At 41.5% G+C, this 18,644-nt stretch overlaps 1 protein-coding gene across 1 annotated transcript in view; it reads right to left on the bottom strand.

Annotated features, from left to right (window-relative positions):
• CPZ (carboxypeptidase Z) overlaps positions 1-18,644 on the bottom strand; it is a 37,598-nt gene that overhangs the window by 9,425 nt on the left and 9,529 nt on the right. The window contains exons 2-7 of the mRNA XM_051798401.1: positions 15,307-15,330; positions 13,441-13,815; positions 12,455-12,667; positions 10,131-10,327; positions 9,029-9,190; positions 2,738-2,896 (exon numbers count right to left, since the gene is read on the bottom strand). Of these exons, the coding sequence (XP_051654361.1) occupies positions 2,738-2,896; positions 9,029-9,190; positions 10,131-10,327; positions 12,455-12,667; positions 13,441-13,815; positions 15,307-15,330 (1,130 nt within the window). The remainder of the gene's footprint in view (positions 1-2,737; positions 2,897-9,028; positions 9,191-10,130; positions 10,328-12,454; positions 12,668-13,440; positions 13,816-15,306; positions 15,331-18,644) is intronic.

The following is an 18,644-nucleotide window of genomic DNA, read 5'->3' as shown; positions in this document are numbered from 1 at the left end:
TGTGACTTAGGAGTATGTTCCTCAGCTTTTACAATGGCATCTGCAGATGTGCTATTTTCAGTGACCAAGTCTTCTCTTGTTTCACAGCAAGGGGTATAAGGCTTTTACCTGGTCACTAGTGTAAGTGAACGAAGACAAGTGGTAGTGAGAAGAGAAAGTGAGAATTCCAAAAGCAAGTTATATAGGTTTAAAAAAAAAAATTACACTTTTTTTTGAAAGAAATTAAAAGTTCCTGGATAACAATACATTTGTTATTACTTAGCAGCTAATGTATCACTAATCATGGACCTCAAAAAAAACTTAGATGTTTAGGTGTAATACTGTGGAACAAAATGGGAAAAAACACAGAGGAATCCTTGTGTCTTTGGTAGCATGATGCTTTATTTCATAAAATGAGGTCAGTGCTGTTACCTTGGTCAGCACTTTTACCCCACTAATTGTCTCAGGTTGGGGTTTTCAGGGGAATGAAAGGGAGTGTTTCAACTCACCAAAAGGAGTGGACTTGTTGTGGACCTTTCTGCTCTGGTGAGCAGAAGCATCGATGGAACTTCTTGTGTAACACAAAGTGAGTGCCTGCTAAAAACATCTGCCTCCCCAGAAGTCAAAACATGGGAAAGCTTTGAATAGGTAGGCTGAACCAGATGAAAGAATGTGAGTGTAAGGACATGGTTCAGCTTCGAGACTCCTTGGTCTCAGCAGGTACCAGCCCAGGCTGTGATACAGGATAAAGAGGCTTGAAATCTGCTGTGACTTGGAGCAAGTGCCAAGAGGATCCTTGTGCTACCACACACACCATGACAGAGTGGGGGGAGGCGGCAGCACCCACATAGATTTTCAAACAGGGCAACCTGGTTTGAATATATTTGTCAGAATTTGACTTTTTAATGTTTGGCCATTATCTGCACTGCAGCATTTCACCCTGGGCTGAAAGTTTCCTCTTGCACAGCAAATGGGAAAGGTCAGCAGTCAGGAAAAAGGTTATGGTTAATGTATGGCAGCTAAACCAAACTGCTTTATTTTGGGATGGAGGTTCTCTGCCAGCAGCATCTACAGATGACGTTGCTTAAATGCAAGTCACTTCACAGACACAGGTTTTGTAACTTTCTGTGCAAAACTTGAAGTGATACTGATAATGCTCTTAAGGTTCCTGTGCTGAGTCATTTGAAAAATTTGGTTTCATTGAGCACACCCCTATCCCCCTGCCACGTATATTTTAAACTTCCACATTTGCAGCCAACTTCCCAGACTTTGTAGCCACTGACTATGCAGCAGTCACCAGTATAAGGCTCCCTGTCTTAACAGTGTTGCAAACCAGGGATCCTTCAGGGCTTGTCCAGCAGTGCACTGCTCTGAGATGGAGCCCTTTGTCTGTGTGACTGTACCACTTCACTCAAAATACACATGCTGTCCCTGAGTGGAGATGATAGAGGGACTGCTGTCCTTCCATTCCACAGGTGAACTGCATTATAAGGCACACATGGCCATATTCCTTCACCATGTATTCTTAAACAAGGATAACCCTAGCCCAGGCAATGGGATATAAATGAACATGTTTATGATTTCCCCTAGTCCTCATCAAGAGCTTCTGTAGCTTTCATTAGCATCCACCAGATATTTCTTACATAGGCTTTTTACTGTGGAGTGCCTGGTTAATTTTACTGCTAAGTCATTTTCATATGTGCATAGTAAGTAGGTATTGTAAAGCTCAGAAGAAATGGATTGCTATACAAATGTTTAGCATTTATTAATTTATTATTAAATATTTAACATGTGGTAGTGAGAACTGTTGTTTTAGAAGTCAGACCAGAGATATGCTCAAAGATAACGAATGCTTCAAGTCAAAGATCAACTTCTGACGTTTTTCAACTGCTGTTCGTTATATAAAGAACCACTTTTCTTAGGGGGCCAGGGACATTTTTAGCATACTCTAGAAGGCTGATAATCTAGCTGTTCTCCTAGTGGGCATGTAGGCAATGAATACTAGATTGAGGAAACCAAAGGGAAATAGAAAAGATGGCAAAAAATTTCACAGAAGATTTACACTGTGTCCCAAATGGGGAGCTTTCCAGGGACGAGAGGGGGAAACCTTTCCAATTCAACTGACCTGGAATAAATGTTACAAGGCTGCCACCATATGGTAGCCAGTCTTGTTTTTTTCCCCTCTACAGATTTCAGCAGAAAATAATGCTGTTGGTCAGGCTTGTTCCTTTTCTTCTGGAAATCACTGGTAAAAATATCACAGCCTAGTCCCCTTAAAAATTAAAAGCCTGGATTTTCCTAGTCTGTGCTTTATGAAATCATATTTGGCTTCACAAAAGATGGGTAAATCTTTCCAGACCATGCTGATAGTGTGTAAATGATCCTATATTTTAAAGCACATTAAGTAAATCTATAAATCAGAATCTCATAAAATTCTGAGTTGGAAGGAACCCACGATCTCATCAACTCCAGCTCTTAAAAAAATGGGCCATATGAGGATGAAACCTGAAATCTTGACATTATTAGCACCATATTCTAACCAACTGAGCTAATTTCATATTATATGTACGCTAATCTCATATTATATATACACTTGTATTATGTATATAAACGTGATTTATTACCTATTTAACACATACATGCATATACAGAGACACACCTACACAACCTAAATAAATCAAAGTTTGTTATTTGTTAAAAGAAAACATTTCCACATGGAAACCACAGGAGTTTGCTCTTACTGCAAAAACAATATTACCTTCTCATCAGGTGTAGGGGAGAACATTTTTTCTTCCATAGGATGCCTTGAATAGTCATAAGGATAGGTCACAACCAGCTCACCCCCATGGAGGCTGGCAGAGAGCACAAACGGGATAGACCTCAACCACTTCATGACTGCTTTTGTCTCAGGGGCCACCTGAAATCCAGAAGAAAAGAAAAGCTGTACTAGCCATGCAGCTCCAAAGGGATTTGGGCAGGATAAAGGCCAGTGGAGAAGAGAGTGTGTCAAAGAGAACGTTGAGGCTCTTTGGCTTTTCCATCCGAAAGGTTAATAAGGGGAGAAAGTCAGTTCACTCCAGGAAACAGATGAGACATGTTGCTCACTGTGGAAAAACTGGGGGGAAAAAAATAAAAGAGAAACCTTGACAGAAGAATAACTTTTAATTACAGTGACATTTTCAGCAGTTCAAAGGGATGATGACAGCTTTTTAGGCTGAAAAATTTGTAGTGTTTTACCACTACTAGCAAATCAAACTGCTTATCTAATTTCATTTCTGAATCAGCAGGATTGACTGTGGATGGATAAACTGGAATAGGGGGATCAATTTGTAATTCTCATCACTTGTTGAAAATACATTTACTATCCTTTGGTCCAGGTTCACCTACAAATAAATGAAAACTAATGCATATAATAAAACACAGCAATGTCTGCAGTTTATCTGCAATGAACTGAAGTAAATAATTTTCCTTTTTTTTTTTTTTTTTTTTTTTTTTGACATTCCCTCCTCAGAAGATGTATCCAGAAGATGCTCAGGCACCCATGCTTTCCTCGGAACGCAGGAGGCTCCTTCACCCCCTGTTTCTGAGGAGTAATTTCAGGGCCTTGCTCCCATGTTAGTTCATTCTTAGGGATAACAGTGTCATCTGGTGGCCGGTCCCTGCAAGCCCAGATTCACGCCAGTGCCCCTGGAGAGTTGAGGCTCTTTTCCTTGCAGCTGAGTGAAGTTACCAGAGAAAAAGCAGGTGAGGGCAGAGGCTGCTCATCCGGAGTCTGCACAAATGCAGATATGCAGGTTTTATAAAAATGAGAAAGATCCGTTATGATGGACTTAATCCAGCACCTATTTAGGGCTGCTAACATTCCCTGTGACCCTCTGCTTTCATTCCATCAGCTGTCAGAAAACCAGGGAGCCAGGGCTCCAGAGTGCCTCAGAACTGGTAACAGTGAATCAAGTCAACAATGTGCAAGAAAAAACCCCACACAAAGCAAACAAACAAGTAAAACCCAACTGAATAAAACCCCTAAAGACCTATACATTAGTGTTGCAATAATAGTAATTCCTGTTTTCTTTGGATCAGTCCCTAACCTGCTGTTGGTAAATCACATCTTTGGGGATGCAGTAGATAGCACAAACCCAGGTGTGGATCCACGAAAAACATTGTGAAACCAAGGTGCACCATGGATGTATTATAGTTCCAGTAATGAAGAAGAAAGTAAAGGAAAAAGCCATGTCTAAATATAGTTTTGCCTAGAATGATTTAAGAAGATATCACCACACCCCTTCCCAACTGAAGCAGGAGACTACCTCCCTTCAGATGCCACAGTTATTAATTGAAGCCTTCTATTTTTCAGATTTCCTTAAAATGCCATTCTGCAGCTGATGAGCTGAACTCTAGTACCTCTAGCCAGTGCATCTGTGAAAGGCTGGACCTCATACTTGGGAAGAAATAGGAATCTGAGTGTTCCCAGTGCTGTAAGATGAATCATTAAAGCAGGAGTTTGTGGTTAGCACGTGGACATGAGCCAGTTTGTGCCACTCATCCTCAGGAGAAACAGGACAGGTTCATTTTATTTATCAACATAGTGGTAGCTTCTGAATCTCTGTGTCACAACCCTTTCAACTTCGGCATTATAAAGAGGCAACTTAAAAAATGAGGTGTAATAGGTAAAGGCTGATCAACTCAGAAACACACAGAATGCACTTGGCACACCAGAAACAACCAACTTTTTTTGCATAATTGGGATGATTAAACACAGAGTTTCCAGGAACAGAATGACACAAAACACCCCATTTTTTAAAAGGCAGATAAAAGGCCTCCAAAAGGAAAGGACAAATGTTCTGCACTTTTTGCAGTCTGACACACCCACTCACACAGCACAGAGGCAGGAGAAGAAAACAGCACAAAGGTTTCCTGACAATGAACCTGGCAGTGTCCAAAGAATGCTATCTGCAGCAAAGTATTTGTTCTTCTGGTCTTTGTACCTTGCTCTGGGATGATCTGATGATGATCTTTGTTCCAAGAGAATTAGGGACTGAATCAGTCACTCCTACCCTAACCCCGGAAGGGCTTTGAGCCCATTCTTCCTTTGAGCCCATCTCCTCTGAAGAGCAGAAGACCCCAGGTGGCTTGTAAGGGACTATAAGTGTCACTGTCTGCCCTGTGGATCCCTGTTTGGGAGTTCTTGGAGTGGCTGAGCACCTGCCACCAAGCTCACACCCTACAAGCCCCACAGCAGCAGCACTCCCAAGGAGGATGCTGCCCCAAAATCTCATCAGCTCCCTGCCCTGCTGGAGCTGCCCGCTGCCCAGCCAGAGAGGGCATACCTGGCACACCATCAGCCCTGCTTTCAAACAGCACTCTTGGGTCTTGATAAGAAGATTTAAAGTTGCTTCTGCAATTCATCAGGCAAGTGCGAAATGCACAGTTTTATTTGAGAACTCCTAATTTCAGTTCTTCATCCTAATTAGCCAACTCCCTTAGTAGACACCTGCATAAGCCCGGAGACAGTGCCATCTCACAGAGCCAATGTCTTCTTGAAGTGAATGTTGTGGTAAATCAGGAGTTTCAATGTCACTATTTTTATCCTAATAGCATTTCAGTGACATCATGTACAGAACGATTATGGCTTTGAAATGTGCACATCCTGGTTCAGCTCCACCAGATGATAGCAGGTGCTATGTCACTCTGGCCTTTGACTATTCATAGACTTTTCCTTTAATGTGGGTTTTGTGGGTTTTGATTCTTTTTTTCACCAGGGCTCTTGCTTTTAAGTTATATGAGATCAATTCTAAAGTATCCATTTCCCAAGAACAATTCAGGGAACAATTAGAAAACAGATAAATTATTTCTGCATAAGTATAGAGAACAGCCACTACCATTTTAAACCTGAATCTCATTTCTGTCGATTATACTGCAATTAGTCACTGTCTCCATGGCTTTCAAAGATTTCTTTTTTCCCTTTTAGAGACAGCCAGACTTATTTTCTTAAAGACTATGCCAGCTTCCACTGGCACAGACTTCCAAATTCTGTTTGAATCAGGCCAATTGAACTGACTTTATTTCAAATGAAACCTGAAGTACCTCAATCTGAGCCCTCAGACCACTTATTACAATAATTCATAATAGTGGGGAACAAAACATCCTGTACAGCAGGGGTTATGGGGAGCAGGAGTTCTCCTGAGCTTAGGGGATTGGCTGAGAGCCTGCTTTCTGTTTTCTGATCTTTATGCAATGCCCTGCAATATTCAGATAATTACTTTAATAAGGTAGGTAACAAACACTATTAAGTAAATGAAAACTGAGAGGCTGGTATTGAAACATTCAATCTAATGCTCCTGCATGCACAAAGCCAACTACTGTGAGAGTCATGGGTTCATCTGCCTGACAAGATTGAGGCTCATCACGGGAGACCTGATTTGGCTCCAGCAGAGGAGAGGGACAGGAGGCTGTGAGACCACTTACTGCCAGATTTATGAACCATATGAAAAGGCAGTCAGCAGGAAGATTTTGTGGTACCATCAAGGCCACAGGCAAATTGGTTCCCTCACTTGTTCTGCAAAGCATATGGATTTGGAGATGCTTTGAGTGTTGTTAAGGCCAGGACCAACTCTGGGGTCAGGAGAGCACCTAGAAATACCCTAAGCTTTGGTGCTCTGAGGAGTGAATCCTTGGATGATCACCCTATTTATTCTTTAAAAGCAAGACAAGATTTGCAGGAGAAGCAAAATATTTATAATCCCAAGTCTGCATCCACTGAGGCAGAGCTCAGGCAAGGGGTGTGGTGTGCCAAGGCTCCCTGGCCCTTTGTCTCTGGTGACACATAAGCCAGGATGATCAGCACACTGCAGCTGGGGCAGAGCTGTAGCTCTAAATGTGATAGCACTGTTAGGCCGTTTCCATCCATCCCTCTAGAAACTGCAGTGTTACACAGTGTCTAGAAAAGCTAAATACATGGTTATAAAGATGACTTCTGCAAGTGGCTGCCTGCCACTGTCCATCTCACAGGTCAGCAAAAGGAACCAGGGCAGAAGCAGGACTTGGAGAGGGAGGGAGGAGGTTGGAACCAGAAAATCCAGAGAATTACAGGAACTCTGCACAGTGTGAGACAAACTCACAGTTTGCACTGGGCAGTGGCAAGAAGGGGGGCAAAGATATGTTTGTCCTTATTCTGTGTTGCTTGGGTCTTCAATCGTGCACCTCTAGACAGAGAGAGAGAGTGAATACATGGATGGAGGGAGCTATCCATCTTTACTTCCCATGCTGGAGCAGGGGAAGAGTGTGAGGAGTCCTCCTGCTGAGGAGGAAGGAGTATCAGAGATAACATGCTATAAACTGACCACAGCCACCATTCCCAGTCCCCCTGCACCACTGAGGGGAAGGAGGCATATAGAATTCAGGTGTAAAATTGAGCCTGGGAAGAATGGAGAGGTAGGGGAAAAGTGTTTTTAAGATTTCTCATTACTCTACTCTGATTTGATTCATAATAAATAGAAGAAATATAAATAATTCCCCAAACTGATACTGTTTTGCCCATGATGGTAATTGCTGAGTGATGTCTCCCTGTCTTTATCATGACCCATGAGCTTTTAGTTATATTTCCTCTCCCCTGTCCAGTTGAGGAGGGGAGTCATAGAGTGGCTTCGGTGGGCACCTGACATCCAGCTAGGGAGAAGTGATTCACCACAGAGGTGAATCAAAATCTCTGACTTTTCTCCAAAAATCCTCTTGTTGCTTTTTTGTCTGTTTTCATTTTTTATCTGTGGAGCTGATCTCAGGCTCTGCTCCACAGTTCTCAATCCTTCTTTCCCATCTGAGACTCTGTACCCCACTTGCACTTCCCAGCTCATGATTATCCGTCATTATTGAGTCAAAAGTTGAAATCTTTCAAGTTTGTGACCTTACACTCATGCAGAAACCCGGTGACATGAGCTGGGATCTGTGTGATTACATGCATAAAACAGAATAAACTTTTTGAGCTTAGTTATGTCAAAAATCAGTGGTCTTAATACTCTATGCCATACCGAGCCTCTCAAGCTTTGCATCCTCATATGCACATTATCCTGAGGAAGTGATATGCTTTTATTCAGATTTCACTACTATGAACTGGTACCAAAATGCTGTGGCAGCATCAGGGATGCCTTTGGGATTTAGACATGGCTTTACACAAGACCACTTGCAGCACAGTAGGAACCTGAAGTATGGTCTCTCAAATCTTCTGCTAACACACCACCTGCTGAACAATCCTGTTCACCACCTGACTGAGGCTTTGTGCTAGCAATATAAAATTGAATTAGAATAAAATGGGTTTAAAAGCAGAAGGAAAGCAGAGCTCTCAATACCAGAACTACTGATTTAGCTTCCTGTGATTCTGCTTTCAAGGGGAACTAAGTTCTATTGAGAGTTGCTAGTGTTGGGGGCTGCCAGTGACACAGGTAGAATTGAGTTTTATATTCCTAGACATAACGTGAAATAGAACTTAGTGATGATTAGTGCAAGGCCCTGTAGAACTACCTCCATCCCACTTTTATCCTGCAGCAGGAACTTTCACTTCCAGCACCATTGCAGCCTGACAGGCTGTTTCTGTTGCTCTATCTGGTTTCACTCTCCTATAAACATCCTTTTTTTATGGATTCTGATGCCACACAACTTTACATGAAGTCTTTGTACATTTTCCAAGGCAGAAACCACTATTGCATCAAACCTGTGTAGAGCTTATTGCAATGACAGCCAAATCCATAAAATCTTAACATGTGCACCACAGTTTAAATCACTAATAATGAGTCATCATACACTTGTGGCCCCCTCATAACAGTTATTATTGTTAATCTAAAATAACAAATTTTATGAATTATTTGTGAGACCTGCCTCTTTGTCCAGACCTACACCATGATTTTCATGCCAATTCTGAACCTGTCCAGTTCAGTAGTACTTATAAAATCAGCATTTTATAGATTACCAGTAAGGAACTTCAGACCAAGCATTCTTAGTTGCTTAATTCCTGAGTTGCTCTGTAGTATATGTGATTTATAAAATCTGTAATTCATACCTTACCCCACCAGTAGGACTGTGGAATGGGGATGTGGTCCAGACGGGCTCCACGAATGCCAGCTCTTCTGTAAGCCTCAGATGTCAAATCTGGGAAATTTCTGTTCAGGTCCAAGTTCTGAGCTGTCTGTCGTCCAATGACCCATCCGTTGTAACCAGCTCCCTAATTTGTAACACAGAAGCCAACCTCAGATTAACTTCCTGTCTCGAAATAGCACTTTATGGAAATTGTTAAAAATGACATTTTAGTCAAAGGGAAGTTTTAAAAGAAGTAAACTGAAAATGTCTGTATTGTTAAAAAAATCACACTTATTAATCACTTTTTGTCCACATGAATATTAATGCACTAACTAGCATTCAAGAAGCATTTCACTCACCAGTGATGTGACTCACAAGAAGAACACAGCATCTTCTTGCTCAGCACAGAGCAGCATGCAGAGTGGGTTAGAGGAGGAGAAAAAGAAAATACAGGTGATGCCCCAAGACAGGATCAGGCAGAGTGCAATAACCCCAGACTTTCACTAAATGAGCAAGCAGAAAAAGAAAAGTCTAGTTTCATGCTTATGGTGGTAATGAAAATAGTGAGATGAAAAAAATAAGAGCGTCAGGTAACATATAACAGAATTTTTTTCACAGGTTTCCTTCAGAAATTAGTTATCTCTGAAAACTGTCATCCATTATGAAACTGGGACAGTACAGAAAATATTCACAGTTCATAATACCTGTACTTCTAAAACAGGGGGAACATCTATTCCATGGTATTAAGCTACATTTCCTTATAAAACAATTTAAGTCATTACAGTGAGTCAGAAGGCATTTTGTTCTAGAACTGATTGCAGGGTGCTAAATGTGTGAAAAAGTGACACAGTCATTCCCACATCATCCCATGCAGGCAGCAAAAATGACAAATATGGCTGTGATTTCCTTTTATTTCTGTTCTCATCATCTTTGGAAAGCAACCCACCACCAAACCCAGCTGGGATTCTGGTTGCTGATTTTAACGTTCCCTCCTTTATGTGACACTCCCCTCCCAGTTTGTCCTTTCCCATGGGGAATTCTAGAAACATGAAGACCTGAACACCTCCTTATACAAAACCTTTTACCTCTTCTGCAGCTAGTTCATACCCATCAGGGTTGAGTGAAGGCAGGAGATGAATTCTGGTGTTATTAATCAGGGTCTGGATGCGAGGGTTCCCAAGAAGATACTCCGAACACAGGTATTGTGCAAGGTATATTAGAAGTTCCTTCCCCACAACTTCATTTCCATGCATATTGCCAATGTACTTAAATTCTGGCTTGACTGTGGAACATGAAGCAATGAGATACTTTAATTTGATTATACCTGGGTGGCTTCCAAAAACAGAGCAACCCAAATAGTTTACTTATGAATCAGAAACTTTTGTTTACACTAATTTCATGCACACTATCCTGTAAACAGCACATCAGTTCCAGGTGAACTTCTCGCTATTACGCATCAGTTCAGCAACAGTTTAAAAAGTGCAAAATAAAGTTAAGTCCAATCTATCAGTATCGCAAACCATAAGAGGCAATCATTGCTCTCAGCTTTTGCTGGACTCATCATTAATTGTAAACAAGAATGCCATGGCTGGGAAGGAACAAAATATACCCCTGGCACTCTCGCTTACCTTGGATGGTTTCAATTTTGTCACAGATCCTACAAATGACCTGCAGATGTGTAATATATCACCCCTCTATTTGGAACAGAAATTGAGTCGTGCATAAAAAGTGGCTTTCAGGCTAAATAGCCTTTGAATGAGACTATTAGAAACACATAATTTCACAATTCCCTGCAGTTATTCTCTCAATTTCCATCCTTCCTTGGAGACTAATGGAAAGTAGAAAAGAGTTGCACTTTGGAGACACTCTTTCCTGTCTACCCCTTCATATTTGCCTTTGATCCTTGCCAGCCTTGAGCACTAGACACTGGAGGGAGCCTGGTACAGAGCTATTATGCCAGTTGCTCAGACTGGCAAAATCTTCAGCTCTGGAGCTATTTCCACCTCCTTTTAGGCTGTCCTGAGCAGCATTAAGCAAGAGATTTAGAAGAAAAATGCTGGGTAATGTAATGGATGTAATGGCTAAGTACCATCTTTTATCATGCCATACCACAGTTTTCATTTAAAAGCCTGATTCATAGACTTTGTGTTTTCCTGGTAAATGGAGTATAAGCTTAAAAAGATACCTGCAACTTCTTTTCTTTAAAAAAGAGAGGAAGCATGATAGGCCAGAAAAATGTAATGTAGATCTTTGCTCTGTTAAAGACATCTACCAGGAACTGATCAAGTCTAAAGGCACCTCAAAACACCTCTACACCAGGCAAGGCAGCAAGAGTGAAAAAAGATACCAGTCTTTGCTGTCTCTGCATCCCCTGCAGCACAGCACACAGAGGACAGAGTAGCCTGACCTGAGATGATAATCTCAATAAAGTATTAAGTCAGATGTAGTTCAGTTCTACCACACTGTTGAGGTTCTGTTGATGCTGGAGCTCTTCTGATGAAAAACAACCTGAGGCTCTTAGTATGCAGCAGTGCCCATAGCAATCCACCAGATTTAGTCAGGTATGATTTTTGAGCTGGGAGCTGGTAGCTGGAAAGCAACACCTAATACTCCCTAAGAAAATTATCCAAATTTTGAAGAATTTAGAACATTTAAAAATCTGGCCCTTACTGTCTCAGTGATGAATCCAGGAAATAGAGATCATCACTGTTCCCCTCTTCAGGGATTCATATCTTAATACATATTAGCACCTATATACAGTATAACAGCATCTGTTCAGGTGCTATGATGTCATAAATTCCTGGTATCATCCACCTGTTACACTGACAGGTATTGCACTGACCTGAATCTCTGTTCAGGAGCAGTGTTTTTTGGTGCTGGATTGTCCTTTTTCGATATCAATGTCCTTCTGTATCTGAGGCCTTCTCAGAAGATATAAGTATTCTGGGACGTGAAGGACCGTGTTTAGACTAGGGACAGGCCTTGCTTGTAGGAAGAGTGAGGGGGTTTCATGGTACAGTGACAAATAAAGGGAGACTGAGGAAGTGGTAGATGATAGGAAGGGCAAGTGAGTAACCGAAGACTATCCCAACTTATTTGTACACTGGGCACAAACAAATAACAGCCAAATAACTCCCCTACAACCAAGTAACATGCATCTAGGAGCAAGGAATACTAACCAGGGTCATACACAGAGGTCATAACAGTTAGAAATTGCTACTGGGCTACCGGATTGTAGTTGCTACAGTGAATCATTGGGTATCACTGTAATTCAGAAATACAAGAGAGAAGAAATGTTTTTGAACAAATGCTTTTTACAGTTTTAGTGTTATCCAATTAAAAGAACTTGTTTTCACTTGGATAGAATGGTCTCCCCTCAGGCGACCTGATCAACACTGATGTAACTCACGCAGTTCATGGTGTCCAGGCTTGGTTGAAAACTCAATCACAAAAAGATCCTTCCCTTCAAAACTGCGACCTATGCTGTAAGTTGTTGCAATCTGGGAGCACTTAGAAGCAGTCTTCTTCAACGTGCTCACCATTTGGGAATATGAATGGTGTTTGAACTGAATAAAAGTTGCTGGCAAGTTTGAAGGCAAATCTTCCTCAACATCTACTTCTCCTGCAAAGAAAAGTTGTAACACAGTGTTTAAGACCATAGTGCTCAGAGGGTCGCATGAAAGCCTGCACTTTTTTGCAAAATACCTTTATAAGTAGAAGAATTATAGAAAATACAGACACAATCAAAACCTTAAATGTATGTAGTACATCTTACACTGTTTATTGTGGCATATTTTGTTTTCAAAATCCTACTAATGCATATGCACACTGACAAATATTTTGTGAAACTTCCAGTTTTAATTTGGCCTTTGGCATGCTGGCAGATTTTAGTCACAAATTGTACAGATTTTTCCTTTTGAATTTGATGGATCAAATTTATTTTTTTATGAGATTCATCTGTCTTCAGTTATCTGGATTTTCTTCATCCAAACAAAAATCTGTGACAATCATTAATGAGAACACTTTAATAAGCTGTTAAGCTTGTCAAGCAGTCAAAAAATCATGAGTGCATTAAAGTTTCAGTTTTAAAATAAAATATTTCAAATATATAGACAGCTATCACACAGGACAGGGCTTATCTAAATGCATCCAAACATCTTGCTCTGAGCTGCCTGTCTTGATCTCTTTGTAAATGAAGAGAGAAACAGATATTTCTTGAGCACAGTTTAATTAGGTGTTTAAAATAGGTGGAACAAAATGAATCACACAGGTGTCTCTAAAGACAACAAGCTGAGATGACAAGCAAAGAGGTTTTGTGCCATAGATATGTCAAGAAAAGTGAGATGAGACCCTTCCCATGTAGACAAGATCTGTTGGCAGAGCTTCCTTCCTCACCTCGCAGCTTTGCCAGTGGGTCAAAACATCCCTCTTCTTCCCCAGCAAAAAAGCGGTCGCAGTCTAAGAAGTAGGGCCAAGCCATGTCTATTGCATCAAAGGCAGGGAGGCAATTTTTTTTTAGGTTTTCACAGACATGCCTGCAGGGCTTTATAACTTTGTCCTTTTCACACTGTGGGGCCAGCACTGAGCAGCCCAGGAGCCTCAGGTCAGGATTACATTCTCCCTGGAGCAAGTTGTGTAGCACACTGATGAGCAGGTACTCAGAGCTGTACTCAATCACTTCTCGAGACTTCTGATCCAGAAAATTGGGATACACCATTTGAGTATAGGCAACATCAGTACAAGAACTTAAGGCAATATCCACACATTTTGCTGTAAAAGGGAGATGAACAGAGAAAAAATAACTTACTTCACAGACATTCTGAATAGTTCAAAGACAACATAACAAATACCACGTTCAGTGAACTTATTCCTTTTGTTCTCAGATAGGCTGGAAGCAGTTTGCAGTACTCTCAAATGACTTTCATGTCTAAAACAACATATAGAAAGATGATGAGAAGCATGCGTGGTCTAGAGATTGATTGCAAATGCTTTAATGCATTTAGATGTCCTTCAGAATCATCTCCCTTGGCCTGCATTTTATGCAGTCCAGGATACTTTTGGTTTTCTGAACTGCAAGTGCACATTGCTTGGTCATGTTGAGCTTCCCATCAACCACCACCCCCAAGTCCTTCTCAGGATTGCTCTCAATCCATTCTCCACTCAGCCTGCATTTGGCTTGGGATTGCCCCGACCCAGGTGCAGGATTTTGCACTTGTTCAACTTCATGAGGTTTGCTCAGACCTGCCTCTCAAGCCTGTCAAGTTCCCTCTGGATGGCATCCCTTCTCTGCAGTGTGTGGACCTCACCACACAGTTTGGTGTCATTGGTAAACTTGCTGTGGATGCACTTCATCCCACTGCCCCATGTCACCAACAACACCAGTCCCAGTACTGACCCCTGAGGAAAATCACTCATCACTGCTCTCCACCTGAACATCAAGCCATTGACTGCACCTCTGAGTGTGAACATCCATCCAGTTCCTTATCCATTGAGTGGTACACCCATGAAATCCGTGTCTCTCCAATTTAATTTCCAATTAAATCTTATTTGATTTAAATTACAAATACAATTTGAGTTTATTAAAGTCCTGAGAGAAAAAACCTCTGTTGAGGTGTAAATTTGCTGTTGTCTAACATGAGAAAAACTCAGATTCCTGAAAGAAAGTGTATTTGTGATATCAGTCTTTTCCCTTATCATATGGATTCACTAATGAGGTGTGATATCATATAGATTTATTTTTTTTAGTGAGGAATGTACCAGTAAGATATCTCTCTTCTCTGCTTGGGTTCACAAAATTTGTAGAGTTTAATATCTCTGAAACTGCAGGCCCTCTGTGAAGTTTGATTGAAATTGCCCAAAAGGATCAAAAGTTATTCTGGGACTTAACTCACAGACAAGCAGACCCATAAATGTGATTACTTTTTAAGAAATCAGGTTAGGAGTTCTTGAGAAGGCTAAGTGCTGGTAACACCTTCAGCCAACTCAGAGGTGAAAAGGGAGTAATAGAAAGATGTCTCTTCATAAAATTACTGGCTATTATAGTAATTGGTCTATATTTGAGCCTCCTTCTCTTGATAATGGCTCTGATTGGTAACAAATGCCATTGTCACAGCAGCAAAATCCTACATTGCGTGTAAAAGTACATTTCTCTTGTAACAAGACCTACCAGAGCACCAATATTAGAATACTTGCAAAGAAATAATGAAGAAAGACTTAAGGTTTTGAGTTTCTCCACAAAGAGCGAGCAAAGACACATCATACCTTTCCGTACTGTTTGGCATTGACCTGCAAATAAAGAGGAAAAGAAAAATCATTACAGGGTAGGTGTACATAGTACCTCCCTGGTGTTAGGAGTTGTCCAATCTGGTATCCCCACAGAGGCTGCTGAAGCTCTGTGTCCTGAGGTCCGGACATACCAGGGACAAGCACATATTCCCAGCAGGCATGTATTACACATATATACAAAGAGAAAATGCAGTACAGACAAACACAAAGCATCATCCTGTTCCCCTTTCTGGTTAAACAGGATGAAATACCATCGATGAAAAAGAAGTACAGGTGAATCCCTCCAGTTGCTCAGCACAGACACACCGGAACCTGAGCAATTAGGCTGTTTCCCGGTAGCTGGCCCCTGGATACACTGACCTACTGGTTGCCTCATGTGCTGACACACACATCAGTCCCTCTGGCAGCTGGTCCAGACCAAGGGTCTCACTGTTAGCCAAGCCCCAGACACTTTGGTCTTCCTAATAGGTGGCTTGGACCTCCTGATTCCTCAAGTATCCAATGAGACCCTCTGGTCTTGTCAGTATCTAGCCCAGGATTACAGTCCCTCAGATATCCATCTCCCATATATTTTGTCCTGTCCACTGCTAGTCCAGCTTGGTGTTTGCTAGCAATGGCACACACTGACAAATACACACAAGGCACACACACTCTGATCACTCCAACTGCTGAGCCCTGGGCACACAAGCCCCACCGACCCACTGTCTCACACCAGTTGCTGGCATGAGGAACCTCATACACCCCCATCCACATGCACAAAAAGCAATACCCTCACCCAGGGAAAGAGTTGGAAATGGAGTTTAATAAGACAGGAAAGACTGCAGGGATCAGGTACAGGGCATGGCAGGCAAGTCCCCTGACCAGCCAGTCCTTGATCCACTTTAAAAAGGGAGGACTTGACAATGTATCTGAAATGTGGTTTTGTAAGAAGTCAGGCCTGTGTTTGAAAAAGGTGTTGAGCCCAGCCCTGACAACTGGCCAATATTTCTAGACATGCCTAAAAACTGTAACTTCGGTGCCTAGGAAATTTCACTAATCAAAATGTGGGTCCTTATCAATCTGTTTAGTCTAAAACTCCATAGGAGTCCTTCCATACATAACAAGATGTCTTATCGATCTCCACTAAAAAATGTGTTGGTCCTAAATGGTGTCATCTGTAACTTTCTTGTAAAGCAACTCAGCCTTTGGTAGATATGAGGGGACTTTGTTTCTTCCCCATCCTACTTCATCCTATCTCCAGCAACTGCATTTTATCATCCTTTAATAACATCTTAAAACTAATTATTTCCCTCCCCAAAAGCTCACTCTTCTAATGGCTAGAAATTGCCTTTTAATTTCCTCTTTGAAAGTATTTGTGGCCAGTTTATGTCCATGTGGTGTTGTGCCAGCATTGTCCTTCAGCTTAAATAGCTCTCTGTGTTCCCTGGTGCATTCCTTCACCCCCTGCTTGCAAAGAGCAATCAGATCTCCTCAGCTTTCTGTTTACTAGGTCAAATAAATGAAGCTCTCTTGATTCTGAAGGAACATGGTTTGATGACTCAGGAGAGGCCTCTTTTTCTTCCAATAACCAATGATTTTATATTGTCCTTCTCCAATACTGGCAACTAAAGAAAAATATTGCTACCAAGGTATTGGAGTTGTTTTCACCAGTACCTCATAGGAGCTAAGCCAGTAACTGCAAGTTTTTTCAGCACCAACAGGTTAACTTTTCTTATGATGTACTGGGAATCTAGCTCTGCTGCTATTTCTCCTAGCTTTCACTGGGGGGACAGGCATCTAGTTTCTTGTTCATCTTTGAATCAGGTATTTGTCCTCATAAGACCAAATTCATTATGTTTTCTTTTTTTTGCTGCTAAAGAGAGCTTAAACTTCTACTCCTGGCATATTTGTTTAACTGTAATCATCTGCATATGTGTTGCTAATGAGCTGATCGTTCTTTAGCCAAAATAAAGTCATTGTAATGAGAACTAAATTAACCCTGGGGTTTTATCTTGGAGATGGACACTGAATTGGAAATTAGTCTGGTTCTATATTATGACTTGTAATTGAGCCACATTACCTCATAAAATAAATGAGGCATCAGAACTAGCAGAAACAGTGCACCTCCAACACCAACAAGTTCTGGTAAGCAGCAAGCTGGAAAAAATGATATCCATACATACTGCTTTCCTGGCTCAGTACATTATGCTAATTGCATTACATAATACCTGGTTCATCAACAGTGCCTTCCGTTATAGGACTTCAGTGTTTCCCCTAGCTAGGCACAATCCCCTCTGTGAGTTAGTTATTAAGGTCAAGACATTTCTAAAAAAGCTTCATCTCAGCCAGATACTGCATGTAGTGTTACATCTGGGGTTAATCAAGGAATAGCATTTTGTATAACACTATTTGGGAAAGAGTGATCTCTTGTTAGTAAGAGCTCCAGCAATTAATCCTGCTGATAAAATTGGATGTCACTACCTCCTGAATCTGGATAGTCTTATATCCTAACGCCATCACACCCACGTTTCAGAGGCCTTGGACACAAGTCTGGAGCCAGTCAAATGTTCCATACAGAGGGGAAAATGGTGTGGATGGGACTGGCTTGAGTTCAGCCACGTCCCAACAAGCAAAGTGACCCTATCTCTGTTTATCATCTGCGTCATTAGCAATGAATCCCCTTCATTACTTTGAAGGGTGGATGAGAAATATTTGACACCTTTTTTTTTTCTCTCCTGAGCAGAAAATGAATATACTGTAGTTATTATTTTAGTCTAGAGGGTCCTGTGTGTTGAGCACAGCTCTTCATGGGGCATTTGGGGAGTATGAATGGTCTTTCTACATCTGCTCACATTTCCTCAAAGGTATGAGCATTTTGCCCTCTGCTGGCTCTGGGACCAAGCTACAAATGTCCCTTTTGTTTCCATCTCTGATATGCAATGATCAAATATCGAAACTGAGGTGCACACAGTCTCCCTGACTTCTTTTGCTGTACAGGAGTGTTATAGCCATCAGTGTGGCACAAGCCCATTCTCAATGGTGTCTCAGGATTCTGCTTATTCAGCTGGAGCAAAAAGGTGTTCTGGGAACACGTTGGAACAAGCAGAGGAAACCAAAGAGGAAATGCAGCAGGCGGGGTCTGGACAAGGTGCTGCTGCTTGTCCCTGCTCCAGCTCTCTGAGTAGCAGCAGACTTGCTGCATTTAGCAGATGCCTCTTTCTGCCCAGCTGGCCAGAAGGAAGGCATCGGGGAGAAATGGATAGCCGATGGAAGAGACATGAAATTTTGCTAAGTCGTAGCTATCCCTGGGTTCACCAGAGGACTGGATCCTTTTG

Source organism: Manacus candei, unplaced genomic scaffold (genome assembly GCF_025592945.1).
Source record: "Manacus candei isolate 608988 ecotype Guabito, Panama unplaced genomic scaffold, ASM2559294v1 h1tg000048l, whole genome shotgun sequence".
Classification (NCBI taxonomy): domain Eukaryota; kingdom Metazoa; phylum Chordata; class Aves; order Passeriformes; family Pipridae; genus Manacus; species Manacus candei.
The sequence above is the reverse complement of the archived record's forward strand: the minus strand, read 5'-3'. Positions and strand labels throughout refer to the sequence as shown.